At 43.2% G+C, this 14,900-nt stretch overlaps 1 protein-coding gene across 2 annotated transcripts in view; it reads left to right on the forward strand.

Annotated features, from left to right (window-relative positions):
- Positions 1-14,900, forward strand: part of LOC311027974 (retinoic acid receptor beta-like) — a 110,659-nt gene that overhangs the window by 39,464 nt on the left and 56,295 nt on the right. For both annotated transcript variants that reach the window (XM_084032206.1, XM_084032207.1), the window contains exon 2: positions 6,105-6,253. In XM_084032206.1, coding sequence (XP_083888332.1) covers positions 6,105-6,253 — 149 coding nt within the window. The remainder of the gene's footprint in view (positions 1-6,104; positions 6,254-14,900) is intronic.

The following is a 14,900-nucleotide window of genomic DNA, read 5'->3' on the forward strand; positions in this document are numbered from 1 at the left end:
AAGGCTGTAGAAAATTACTGCACCATTTTGGGCTTGATTTTGTTCCCTTAAATTGGCTTATTTTGTGCATATTTACTTTACCATCAAAATAGAATGTTTAAGTGGCTTTTGGATGTGTAAAATTAAAGGCTTTTAAGCATTAAAAGACGAGATTGTAATTGTGAATGCAAGCAGGAATATTGGCAAAATTAAGAGGTTAAAATCGACAAAATAATTAGGCAGATGTTTGTTTCCCCATATTGAAGAAATGGTTTACAAAAGTGTTATCAGCCTCCTATAAAGTGACATTTCTGTGGGATTTATTTTTATGTTGCTCAGCTGAAACATTCTGATCGTTGAACTGGATTTCTTCCCATGTTTACCACACCCATCCCACAGCTCCCAGCTTCAGCTCCTTTCACTGCTTTCTAACAGAGCTGACAGCAGAATACAGCTCCATGTAAAAGTGCAGGGGTGGGGGTAAACCGGCGCTGTGCTTTTAAGGCCACGAATTCCTGTGGATTAAAAAAGAAACCTCTCGCGTTTCACCAACCTCATTTCCTTTCCTCACGTTCCTTTCCGTCAGCTTTTCTCCAGCGTCATCTGCTTTTATGGCCGTCTTAGTTTCTCCGGTCACTTTTTATGAAAGCTTTGAAGCGGCTCGCACCTGTTGCGTTTTGGCGCTGCTGCCACCATGGAGCTGGTTAGAGGAGGGTTTGGTCTAAAACTCAAACACCAGTCATGTAATAATACCTCAACAGTTCATAAAAATGGAGTAGTGAAGTAAAGGGTTGGGAGTTTTTTTTTTCTTCTGTCAAATGCAGATTCTGGAAGCCCTGATGAAAAGCAGATCCTGGCGTCTCCCCACCGCCCTCCTCTTCCATTTCCCCACCAGACGTGAAGTCAAATGACTGTTCCTCATTGTTATTTTCTTTTCCTTGAGTGTTTAAAGCTCCTCTAAATATCCCCCTCTGCACAACGCATCGGAGAGCGGAGCAAAGCTGCTTCTAATTTGGTGTACTTTGGGTGAACTTTGACCATTTCCTCTGACTGGGCCTGCTGTATGTGAGCTATGTGCTTGGCACTCCTGCAGAGAGAACCTGGAGGAAAACACTCTCAGACTGGACGGAGCGTCAGCTGAGTAGAGGAGGAAGAGGGGGAGGAAGAGGAGGGCCTGGATCCACCGACTGGGAGTAATACTCCTCTAATCCTCCCAGTCTATGCCCACTGCTCCACACCCAAATCACCACAGCTTTCTCCTAACACAAACCAAATACACAAATACCCCGAGGAGCTTCAGGAAATGCCTCTCTTTTTCTTCATCCCTCTTTTTTGAGTTTTTCTCTCGTTTCTGCTGCTCTGTTACAATTTGTCCGTTTTTTACGATCCACGGCTGATTTTTATTTAAACCATAAATCAAGCTCTGGATTTTATTTTGAAGTGCACCTATTCCTTCCTACTTACTATCTGCAGCCCAAAAGCAGCGCCGTCCTCGCTTTGGATGCGGCATCGTTGCGTTAATCGCCTGTGTGCAGCGACAGACTTTGCTCCGGGTTCTTTGCCATCTGTTGGTCCCGTGGACCATGTGGGGAGAGTTTTACATGTCACTGGTTTTTGAGACTGGGGAAACTGGATAATAATAATATATCGACAATAATATGCATAAGATGGCACATTCTGCCCAGAGATTCTTTTCATAAATTATATTCTTAAGATAAATTTGCTTTAGTATGCTTCAGTGTTGATGATTTGCTGGTAAAAATGATGCTTAATCGCTCATCTAGTAGGCAGTATACCACGCATACTGATATGTAGCATGCAGTGCGTTAGTACTATAGTACTACTCTACTGTCATCGGCGTAACTCTTCCTCTACAGTTTTCCTGCGCAATGAGGGATTATTACACACACGTATTATTACATCACTTCTCGCAAACTCACTTTTGTAGGGTGAGTTGAGATTTCCCGTCAATCGTAAGACAACACTGACGAGCCAAATGAACATGCAGAGTTATTGCTCGCTTTAATCACCCCTCCTGTCCAAGAGGACCATGAAGCGAGGCCTTTATAGGGGGACGAGATCTGGAGATGGAGAACAAAATCCTCCGCCCTCCTCTGCAAAAATGCTTGTGAAACTTAAGCTAGAGCTATTATAAGGCTTCCGCGGTCTCAGTGATGCCAAGTTCACCTACCTGACATCGCTTCTCTTGAAGTCGCACACTCAACGATCTTTCACCAAAACAACATTTTGTTATGAAATCACGACAAAAGAATCTAGCGTGCTAGATGTGTCTGTGACGCACCGCGATCTCGGGTCACGTCTTCAAACAGTTCACACGCACAACGCCGTTTTTACCCTGATTTGGGGTCAGTGCGGCATTATGGACTTAAATGACGGCCATGACTGAGAAAATGTGATGAAACAATGTTGAATGGTGACAACTGTGGCCACAAGTTATAATTACAGTTTGAAAGAAGAGAAGTCAGTGAAGTCATCGCCCTGACAACCATTTCTAGCTAAACTTTGCCAGTGTTCGCTAACATTAGCAGCAATAAGCCGCTGGTCACATCGGAACAAGTACGTCTTTGGCAGCAAAACCGGAAGGGTGCACATTATTGAGTTATTCTCCTTTGTGAGAGGAACAGTGTGTTGTTTCTTCATCCAAATGTTGCATTGCATCACTTGTTTGGCACTCGTAATGATCTGACGAAGTCACACCAGCGCCTTGATCAGATCAAGACTTGAGGAGATTATCAGATCCTATCACAATGAAATCAATCAAAACTAATTCCAGATTTGAGTTTTTAAATGTTTTAAAGTTCACGTACTCTTTCATCAGCTGCGATTTGTAGCTTGTCCCTCACACCGCCCGGCTGATGTTTCAAAAAGCCAGGATGGGCCTGTATAACGGCGTGCTGCCGGTGACGGCAGGCTGCAGTCCCGGAGGACGGGCCAATCAGAGGGCCTGTTTTCTCTTGTCTTTCCCCCTCCAGCAGGGATTGTGTGCTTTCCTGTTTGACCCTGGCGGCAGGTTCAGCCAGAGGCTAAGGGTTCAGCAGCCACACGTTTTTTTCCCCCTGCCTGCTCTTAAGCCAGACTCGCCGTGTGCGCTTGTCTGTCACCAGCCTTTATTCCTCTAATGGAGCTTTCTGTGTATGTTAACATGCGGGGAAGTCGACTCAAAGTTTAATCACGCAGAAAATGGAAAAAGGCTCCCCTGCACCTGATAGGGCCTATACAACACCATGCAGGTACCCATCGGCCACCCCCTCCTCCCACACACACACACACACACTCTTGAGCTGCGTAATGAATCCACGTTTATGCGTCCCATCTGTCTGCAGGTGGTCACGCTGCTTCCCAGACGCAGCCATGAGTTTCAAATAGGCAGCGGGGCTGAATTGTTGGCGCTGCCACTCCTCAATGTGGGGCTACCCAGCCATCACGAATGCTCCAAAGGCATATCAGTAACAAAAGTATTTTTCCTCTGGATGTATGTTAAAGTGTGCCGCGCCTCCTGGGGAAGGCTAATATACGTTGTTTTTGTGCTCCAGTAGTCATACATCCTCATCTTCATCTCGGGTGAACACCTTGTTTCACTTATTGCACGTTTGCTTCAGGACACGATACGGCCGCGTGGTCTCCGAGGGAGGAATGGAGCTTATGGATAAAATGAACCCCTTCTTTGAGCAACCGTATAAACAATGAATTAGAAAACCAGAGATTTGGAATCAAGGATTATGCTAAATTGATGATGGAGAAAATGTATTTATATATTTAAATATCAAGCAAAATGCCAAACATGTTCCGGTTGCAACTTCTTCAATGTGAAGATTTGAAGGTTGTCTCTCCTTTTGCATTATTAGACGTTGGAAATCTTTTGTTGCAGGCAGGTATACATACACAGGTGTACTGTCCACCTCCTGAACAGGATCCCAAACAGCCTGGTCTCAATCCCAGAGCATCAAATACGGCTCGCTGCATCTTAATACCGACACACGAGGCTCCTTTCAGCGTCTGTATGAAACGGCTTTAAACTGGACTGAGGTGGTGGATGGGACAAACAAAGACAGGACTTTCACTCAGGGGACCAGCGTTTCTGCACCACGTGAAACCAAATTATAAAACTAAAACTTATCTGCATCTATTCTACAACATTAAACATTTTTAATTTTTTTTTAAAAATCCTCAAAACCATCTGTGTCAAGATACCAAGCAAAAGGCTTCAGCCCAAGTGGGAGATATGATGATTTGATCATGTTCCAATAAATAGTGCATGTAACTGGTCGAGCCTCGGAGGAGCAGTGGGTTGGATGGATTTTGGGCAGCAGCTGCTGCATTTCACAAAGCAGGAGATTGTTTTTCATGCTCAGGAGAAACAGAATTGCATGATCCCAGAACAAAATAATACTTCATGCTGGGGCTGGACGTTGAACCTCGATACTTTCTTAGTACTTCTTTGATTCGCTAGCCAGCTGAACTGTTGAAACTAAGATGCCAGTCTGTTCAAGCTTCAGCTGCATTACCGCAGCCGCCTGGAGTAGGCCAGACATTTGTGTACATTTAGCCTGCAGAAACCGAGGCACAATAGCCAACAGAGACACAATATATGTGCAGAGAAAAGTCTGATATGAGACACTTGAAATGATGACTGTATAGAGGGCTTTGGTTATGAACACATTTGATAGAAAAACATGTTTCTATTCCTAAAAAAACAAAAAAATTTGTGAGCAGCCCAACTTGTACAATGTATTAGTTTGTAATATATACATGGTATGCTTGCATAGACACAACATGCATGAGCATCCAGCCCCCCTTCCCCCCCCTATCAGATGGCTTTGTGTGTCAGAACACTGGCTTGCCTCCAGTATGGTGTCTCACCATACATCTGCTTTATGTGCAAGCTGCTTCTGACTGCTCTCTGCCAACGGAGGGAAACCATTCGGAGCAGTGAGACGACCTGACTTCAACGACAACGAATGTCTGTGTGTGTGTCTGTGTGTGTGTCCTCATCAGTGAAACCAGGTCACACTGGAGCCGTTTAAAGATGGAAGTACAATGGAGCAGTAATGTGGCTGACTGACGTTGTTTACTCTCAGATAAATATCAAGTGAAATGCAGACCAGTGAACTTTTCAAAATCCTGACGCAGCACCATTATGTCAGCTTGTTATGCAAGGCTACTCAAACATTCTGCAGAACTTTTGAGCAGTCGATGCCGTCGCCGTTTCATAACGAGTCACAGAGACTTTTCCACCCAAACTTCTCTCGCAAACCCCAGATAACAGCTAGAATCGATACGTTTATCTCATTCTAATTAACCTCCGCGATCGTCTCGCTTCCTCATCCCTAATTACAGAGGTAGCATTCGTCCTCGCCAAGGTGCCGCGGACTTGTCAAGACTTCCCTCGAGCCACATGAAGTCGCTGAACGCGAAGCTGCAAATTCAACACGCACAAAAAAAAAAAGTCACACAGGGTGAATGTAGACGAAGATTAGATTAAACCGCCAGGGAATTCCATGCGAGGACGAGGGTCCAGTAATTATAAGAGCGTGTCCCTTACCATCAGTAATTGAGTTTACTCTGATGAAGTACGGAAGAAAGTAATCTAATCAGTGGAGATGCTGGAGAGACTGTTCTCCGTTTTCTATGCAGATAGGCTGTGTGCATGTGGACAACGGTTCGTCTGTGCAAAGATTCAGAAGTCTTGTCTCTTGTCTCGTCATTTTCACGCCGAGGTGCTAAGTGTGTTATGATTGCTCCATCTTGAATAACTGCTTTTGTATCTTCAAATTACGAGCACATCTACCATAAACAATACTGTTTAATGCATCCTACCCGCTTTTCTGGTAAAACAGGTTTCACGGAAAAAAAATGGCTAAAAATATATATAATATAAAAATATAGACTCTCCTACTTCAGATACCAAAGGAGGGTTTTGTGAACCGAGAGTTGACTCATAACATCCACGGATTTATGCACATCAGTGTCTGGGCTTTTAAAATGTTGAGAAAACTTTTTTTTAAATGGAAATTCATCCAGTTCCAGGTGTCTAAATTAATCATTCAGTCATTTGAAACCAAGCCTCTTCACCTTCTCTCTGCTCTTGTTTGCATTCCCTGCAGCCATTGAGACGCAGAGCACCAGTTCCGAGGAGCTGGTCCCCAGCCCGCCGTCCCCGCCGGCCCCTCCCAGAATCTACAAGCCCTGCTTCGTCTGCCAGGACAAGTCCTCCGGATACCACTATGGTGTCAGTGCTTGTGAGGGCTGCAAGGTAGGACTTCCGGATCTCCTCAGACTGTGACATGCTGTGTTTTTCCACTCTGTGAGGGCAGTTATTTTTTATTAGAATACACACACAACACTTGCCTGAAAGTGTATTGGCTGGGAGAGAATAGGAGCTTTGTTTTCAAGCATTTTTTATACTTTTTTATTTTTCCTGGAGGCCTTGCCTGAAATTTGTAGACAGTGGAAGGACACTACTTGGTTTTCAAACCAAAAAAGGGTTTATTATCAAGTAGGCTTTCAGATACAAGGTTCCTTTGCAGGTTCTAACCACAAAAAACCGACTGCCGTTGGAAGCTTTTAGCTCAAATAAAGGCCCATTCACAACTAAAGGCCAATCCAAAGGCCTCTACGTGGCCCTTTGAAATGTGGTATTGATGTGATATGGATTTAAATTCCTTTAAAGTTCTTTGCTGTCCTCGAGACAAAACAAAAACTCCCAAATTGAGGTGCACTTCCTAGCTTTATTTGGAGCTTTAAACAGGATCAAATAATCAGCAGATACCATGTGATTCAACATGGTAGCTCTGGAGAAAGCCTGCAAGTGGACCTTGACTTGGGATCGATTTGTCAAACTAATGTTCATATTCATATTGATGACATAAATCCAATATCAGTCATGCTATATCTAGATGTATTACAGAAGAAATTCAGAGTACTCTTATCAAATTTTAAATAATATAGGTAATGACTAATCTGTGTCACAATGAAACGTGTAGGCATATGAGAAGGGTCCCTGGGGAATTTAGCACATTAGATGTTTAGATTGTATTTTGGGCTGGTTTTTTAAAATGTTTTTTACATGCCTTGAGTTCATGCCTTGTTCCATCTGCCATACAGTTTAAGTTGCAGTAAAACAAAAAGAAAATGTCCAAGAGGAATGTGAGAAAACGTGTTGTTCTTTTTTGTCATTTGTCAACTGTTTTTTTTACGATGACAGTTCCTCCCTTCTGTCTCAGTCTCACATTCTCAAATGTTCTACTTTTTGAAATTCCTTCCAACATCTGCTCTGCCAGCACTTGTCTGTCTTCTCCCACTTACAGCAGCTGTTGCTAGGCAACGGCTCACGCCTGCATACACATGGATCCACATAAAAATAACATTCAGATGGGCGGTGGGTGAACATGCGGCTGTGGCTTTAACAACATAATTCAATTATTGTGTGACGTTGTGTAAAACAGCTTCAAAAACAAAAGAGTACTTTTAGAATACCTTCTGGAGAAGTGCACATGTGAGCGTCCTTCCCAGGCCATGCCGGTCTCTCCCATGCAGCCAGACTGCACTGTGATGTCCTCTCTCCTCCCAGCCTCTGTAATTGAAGCAGCGGTATGCCAGGAATCCTTTGGAGTTTTTGGCCCAGAGGGAGGTGGTGATCAGCTCACTCACTATTCTCTGGGTCAAACTAAGTTCTCCAGGGGGCTCCCATGCTGCCAATATAAAACTCATCCTAAAGGCTCGTCCTGACCTTTGACCTGGCCTTTCTGGCCTCTGTTTAAAAAGGTACAATGTGTAAGAGCTGGTCATAACTTTTAGTTTAAGCCATAAAAACAAAGATCTAAGATCATCAACAGAATATGAAGAGATTGGTGTTAACGTTATATCAAAGACGTCGATGTATTGTGTTGCAGAGATACGGAAATGAGCATGCTAACCAGCTAGCCCATCCTGTAGTGTACCACGTCTACCCAGAGTGGCGATAGAGAGTCACCACACCATTCAGTCTGTCCATCATGTTCATGGTTCAGGGTCTTTTACGTCTTCATCGATTGGTTATCGAGAGTCGAAGTTCTGCCCTTGACCACCATGGGTCCATATTTCAGAAAAAATATGTACGGAAAGAGACAAATCATGTTTTGATCGCATGTGCCATGAAGCACACAAATTAATTTGTCGATTTAAAACATAATTTTGCATCTCAAGAAAGTGGATTTTTTTCGTAAATCTGTTAGATGAATTACAAAGACAACAAAAGTTGTGCAATTGATGTCTCTGAAGCCGCGATGCCTGTGTTCGGTACTGAGACGAAGTATCCTGGATGAGAGGCTAACGTCTTCTAAAAGCCAAATTATTTATGTCTAGATGATGTTATTTGAAGTGTTTATGGAGCAGCTACAGTGTTAGCATAGCCTGCCTCCAATCGATCCAAACTCCATTCAAAAAACAAACATTTTAGTTATTTGCTTATCGTCTTGCAGACAGACCTAGCAAACCATGACTCCCGACTTTTTACGGATTGGAGTCATTGTGTCGTTACTTAGGACATCCTTTTTAACAGCTTAATATTGTCTAATTTGCATTCAGCCACCAAAGTAAACCTGCAGACGTGTGTCTTGCTATTCACAGTGAATACAGCTCAATGAAATTAACTCTTCACTCAACTCAGGCGAGTAACGTGAGGTGAAAATTTACTTTGCGTTTGTTGTGAACTGCACGTTTACACATCAAACCTTTAAAAGGAAGCTTACTACAACATGATACATATCTGTGCTATTCACAAAGTATGGACATGAGGTATGTTTAGCCACAACACACAGATAAGTGTAGAATCATCATCACATCACATGACTATGGGACTGAGCACCGTTGAGTGCAGATCCCTAATGTCAGATGCAGATGGCAGATAAACTCTGTGCTGAGAATGCAGTAAAATAGTTCAATTCATGACAGAATGGCCTTGATTTTGGTGACATCCTGACTCAAGAGGATTAAGCAGCGGATTATGTTTTTTTTTTTTTTGTCTGTGTTTTATTTCTGTCTCCATGGCGAAGGCATTGTTGTCTGCAGCGCGAGGGGCAAGCCCCTTCTATTGGGTAGATGCAACCAAGCATGCCGTACAGCTGTAGGCTTTTAGCCGGCGAGAGGAGCCTTTTACTGCCCAGTGAATGTGCCAATTAGAGCTACAAATAGACTCAAAGACAGACAAGAGTGTGAATGTGTGTGCTTCTTAGGCTGTGTGTGTGTGTGTGTGTGAAGCCATCTTAAAATCACACTTAAAAAAAAACTACTCAAGCACATTCACATGCATATGCACATATGCAGCAGTATAATAAATTCACACTGCACAGAAAGCAGCCCTGTAGATAACGGTTTACCAACGGGTGTCCAAACATATGTTGGTATTTCTCAGCCCTCGCACAAACGTCTAATCATTTATGTGAATTTAAAGGGCGGGTCCATTTGCATTTTTTCCCCTGGGTTTTCATGTGGCGACGCAGCAACAGCAACATTTTTAGCAATAGATTACGGATGAAAGTCATTTTTTTCACAGATAAATTACATTTAAGCTACTCACGTGTTACAGTGATATCCAGGGCTTTACTTTCTTTTCTCTGATTGTTAACTGAATATCTTCGGTGTTTGAATGGTTGGTTGGATGGTGTCAGAGTGCACTCTGGAAAATCCATCTTTTTTTGTGAATTCCTTGTTTTTTTTCTTTCATGTAGTAGAGCAAAACCAAAGAAGCATGTCCTTCCTTGGTACTCTGTTACACAAACTCAAGATAATATAAAATAATGCAGCATTACAAAACATGTAAAAAAGATCACCATTCCATTGTTAACAAGTAATCTAAATATTTCTGAATGTTCAAACAGCTCCTCTAGTGTTATCTGCTCATCTGATGCCCAGCAAGCAGTATTGTTAATGTTTTATCATAAATTATGTATTTTATTTGATATAAAAATATCATTTCATTCAATTCCTTTTTATATAAAATGTAAAATAGCAAACTGTAGCTGGAACCAGATTTTGACATTTTCTTGTCAATCCTTTTATTAACCTATTGGGAGGCCAAATGCACAAAGGGACCCAGTAAACCACATGAATATATCAGGTAGAAGTGGCACTTTTAGCGGTGTTGATTCTACTGTCACAGAGTTAGCGTGTGTTAGCTCGACAGATTTGTTGTGTGGACGGAGCTGATTTGAATTGTTAAAACAGGGTGCGGGCATATGGGCCTCCAGAAGCGCATGCATATGCAACAGATGACAGTTTCATCTGTGTTGACCCAAAGTCAAGGAATCCTCCAAAGTCAGGGCAGCCTTCACATTCAGTCACCCTTACGTGTCCTGCTCATTCGACATCTTTCACAGCGTCCTTCTGACGACGCCACAGAATGTCCCAGGTGCCGCGGGACCATCTGAAAGACACCAGCAGGCATCTGATTTAAGTTTCTGGAACTTTATGTTTCTCTGCTGTAGCACTCTGGACCCCGTCTGGTCATATGTGGCTTTCCAAGCATGAGGACTAGCAGATTTAACGCTATCGCTTTCCAGTGACAGCATCACTGTCCACAGAGCACACTGTTAACACACGTATCAGAGGGACTAAAACTTGTTGAAACAGAGTAGTGTCTGTTAAAATGTTTAAAGACAAGCACTTTGTTCCTTAATTGTGCTGTTTTATTTTATATGAAAATCACACTGAGACAACAGCAGCACTGAAAGGCGTTATTCAAGATGGCTGGTACCGTGTTACGACGACTTTTCGCTCAAATCAACAAAGCAGATTTTGGACGTGAAATACTGCGTGAACTTCCTGTCCCTTTCTTCTTTGAATAAAGCAGGGGTTTACATCATGGGCCACATAATAACACGTTCAGGTTCACAATTAATGAACAATTCATTTACAAAACCTTGCTGATCTCTCGGCTGAAACTAAAGCCGAGAGACCTGCCAACCATTTATTCATCTTCTCTGCTCTCAGTTTTCCTCGCAATTTACTGTACTTTTCGCCAAGATGATTCTGACAGCGTGTGCCAATTATTATATTCTTTGAGCACTGAAGGGTGCTGTGAACACACCAAGCACGTTGGCTTCCCATTTACCTCCATGAAGAAATAGGAACTGGTCCATTTTTCTCAGAAACGCTTGCATTTTATTGAAAAATTGGAATTAATAACTGCAATTTTCACACTTTGCAAAGTCATCCAGAGGTGCGGATTGGAGCCTTTGGCCATGTTTCACCTTTGGAAAAAAAGCCAAAGCAAACATTTATGTAATGGACGCCTACAGTTTGCCTTAATGACAAAAAAGACAAGTAATGTTGCAAAGTCTATGTCTGAAATGTTCTGAAATTGACTTTTAAAGCTCTGAGCCCCACAAGGAATGTCCCATTCACCTCGATACAATGGAGGAATGAAGACAGACATCTCAGAGATAGATATCTTAAAACCAGGACAAATACAACCAGAGCGGTCTGTATGTCTACATAACACCAGAGGGTGGGGGATATAATGTATGCAGAACACTTTAGAAAATGACATCTTAACATTGTTTTGCATAAGCCCTGAAATGTCCAAAGGAAAAAAAGAAAGAACGCTTGAATCTGTACGCGTGTCGTCAGCGCTGACAGGCCTTTAGGAGCGAAGACAAAACTTTGAGCCGTGAACACTCCTCCCCCTCTCTCTTTCACTTGTTGGGTCCTGAGGCGTTGACACGGCAGGATTAGTTTGATGGAACTGGTTTGACAAGCGGGAGACCATAACCTCTTTGAATAAAACACAATTCAGAATGCTCACATTGGAAGAGAGGGGCTCCTCTATCTGAACTCTCTGCTCTCTGGTTTTTTCCCACCTCAAACCCACAGGCGAGGATGGAACGGATGAATAAACGCAGCTAGATTCACCCACAGCTCTGATTTCTTAACAAGCCAGATTTTCGCTACGTCGTTCCCGGGAAACGCTTACCTGTTAGATACAACAGTGTTTCTGCTAAGCTAGGCTAATCGCTCTGTAGCTCTGCACCGAATTCACAGAGATGTGAGTGACAGAAATAATTTCACGGGAAAGCGAATCACGGAATGTCTTCAATAGGAATGCATTCATTTCTTCAGCCCTGATACCGATACGATACCGGCCGATACAAAGTACTGATCTGATATCAGCATCGGTGCATCTCTCGTCCCAAATGTTAACATCTGACATTCTACAGATGCAACTATCCTGCATTACCTACCACTGCAGTCCATGATTGGCCATTTTTAGCAAATGCTTCAACAGTGTTTTCTACAGAATTTGTTGAATTGATAGGGTGATTCTTCTGGGAGAACTAATCCCCCATAAAGGGCCACGGCAGAGTAATAGTGACAAGTGTCAGATTATAATGGCCTGAATGATTATGATTGGGCGTTACAAGTCAGCTGATGAATAATCCGGTGATTGTGATACATTATCAAGCACGGTTGTGCAAACAATAAATGCAGGCAAAATAATACATTTAAACTCTTTAAGCGCTTCCACTTCTGCTTATTTTGAAAAAGCCACATTGATACCGAGTCCAAGTACAGGTGGAGATGCAAGTTATGTGCTTGTGTAAGTTAGGATGCTTCTGCCTCTATAATCTGCTAGATCACTGTGGATTTGTTCAGGTCAGGTTTATTTTTTATCATGTATTTTATTCCCCAAGAATGAGTGTGCCCCCACAGCCTGTACTGCCCAGCAGAAGTGCTGAGCCTGTACGTGGCAGGTCAGAAGCCTGATGTTTTAGACGTCTGTATTGTCAGGACAGTCTTCATTTTTGCTCAGAGGTCTAAAAAGTCAGATTATTTGTTTCCTAACAAAAGTTGTGGAGCTGCATTGAGAAGGGAAAGTGTTTTTAGGTTTTGTGTTGTATAGTAAAATGTCCTTCTACCAGAAGACAGATATTTTCTCTTGGAGTGGGCGTCAGCCATATTCTCAATTTACCCAAAAACCATGATAAATGAGTCCTTCTTAAAGGTCAAGTCCATCTGCATTCTTCTACATGAAAACACCCACCCAGCCATTAACTGATGTAGGTTACCATATGAAAATATGTAAGTATTCAAAACTAAACCTGATTTTTAAAAAAAAGTTTGAAATAACAATTCTTATCCTTTCGCTGAGTATGGAATGAATAATTTGGCGATGTTAATGTGTTGCCTGTGTTGTCTGTTTCAGAAGAGCACAGCAGGATTGTCAGAAAGTATTTTGCACACTGGTTGTGAAGACATCCTGCTGACGAACAAACACGAAAACAGGACTAAAAATATAAACTCTTTGGTGTAACAATGCATAATGCAGGAGAAGATTGCATTTATGCATAATTCTGCTTCTGTGAATACACAGATTTTGGGGATGTGCAATCACATGTGCTGCAAGATGGGTTTTTACATTTAATCAGAAGTAAATATACGTTCAATTGGCATTAAAATAAAAATGGTTTATCGGTGGTGGTTGGCTGTTTGTCCATTGCTCACAGTTATCCCTCCTGTTTAATTCCCTCTATGGCCTTTATAGGTCCAGCAGCGCCCCCCTCACATCCCATGAGCCTCCTCCTCCCATGTGCTTTTCATATCTTTATTTACTCCCCGCTGCCCGCTGCTGTTCGCAGGACGGCGATGATGAAGAGCCCAGTCGAGTTGACAGTTTACTGCAGAGATAGAGAGCGAAAAGAGGACATGGATCTGCCGGGGCCCTTTCTCCGCCCGCGTTCTGCCTGTCACCATAATCTATACGGCTCCCCCCGGTGCTAACACACACTCCATAATGTGATTTGTCAACACTGTACAACATAAAAGCAGCCAGAGTGCTAATAGAGAGAGAAAAATCAAACGGAGAGGGTCAGCGCCGCAGAGGTGTGACGGGAAATAGATACGACTGTGATGCCACAGCATCGCTCTCCTCTCCCTGCAGTACAATCTGCTGCTCAACTGGTGATGCTGTGCTGCCGCGCGTCTTCTCCTCTCATCAGCAAACGGCCGCTTAAAAAGGAGAGATTTCTGTGTGTGTGTTCTAGGAGGCTGCCTGTGTTCGGACAGCACTCGGGGTTGTCGGGCGCATGTTAAGTGAAGTATTTGAAGTGTCCTTTCCCACACCGGCATGGAGGGTGATTCGCTGTTTGAGGGATTAATCCGTTCTACTGTTCCTGTGAATGATTATCTCCTCCATTCTAAAAAAGGTGCCACGTGGTACTTTTACTTTAAATACATTTGCTTACTTTGGCAAATATGGAGAAGATGCACCCTTACAGGAGCAGCACCCTTACAGGAGGGCTGACAGAGACTGACCTGAATTCAGCTGCTGATGAACACATCAAACTTGTGTACAAACAAGCTCATCGTGTCAACCTTTTCCAACCTATTTGTTACTCGTAACACTGGATATATCTGTTCATCTATCCGACCTGAAGGATAGGGCCACAGTGGGGTGCCTGTGGAGGACTGGGTGACCTGAAACCTCTTCGTTCTCTCCTCCATTGTCTTTTTTTATGCCTCTTGCTCGGTCTCCGGTTCTCTGTCTCTGCAGCTATTCAGAGCAGGTTGGGTGAGTCACACAGCTCCTCTGTTCAGGCCTCTCACTAGCTATCTTTTATTTTCTTCCTCCTCTTATTTTCCTCTTTTTTGCCGTCTCCCTGATTCGCCTTTCAATCTCTACTGTATCACCTGGTCCATCTGTGCACTTCAGGTGCTCGGATAGACAGATAAGCACTGATTGGGTTTCTGGGGGGGGATGGGGGGTGCAGAGGAGGGGGAGCAGAAGAGAAGAGTGGGGGTCTGAGTGAGCTGTCTCTTTTGCCTTGTTGTGGCTGTCGACGGCTGCTCTGTTTGTGCCTTATCTGTTGAGGTTTCACATTTGCCACAGGAACAATGCAGGTCTTTGTGCACTCCGGGTTCCTTTC

This window comes from Eutrigla gurnardus (genome assembly GCF_963514095.1).
Source record: "Eutrigla gurnardus genome assembly, chromosome: 17".
Lineage (NCBI taxonomy): Eukaryota > Metazoa > Chordata > Actinopteri > Perciformes > Triglidae > Eutrigla > Eutrigla gurnardus.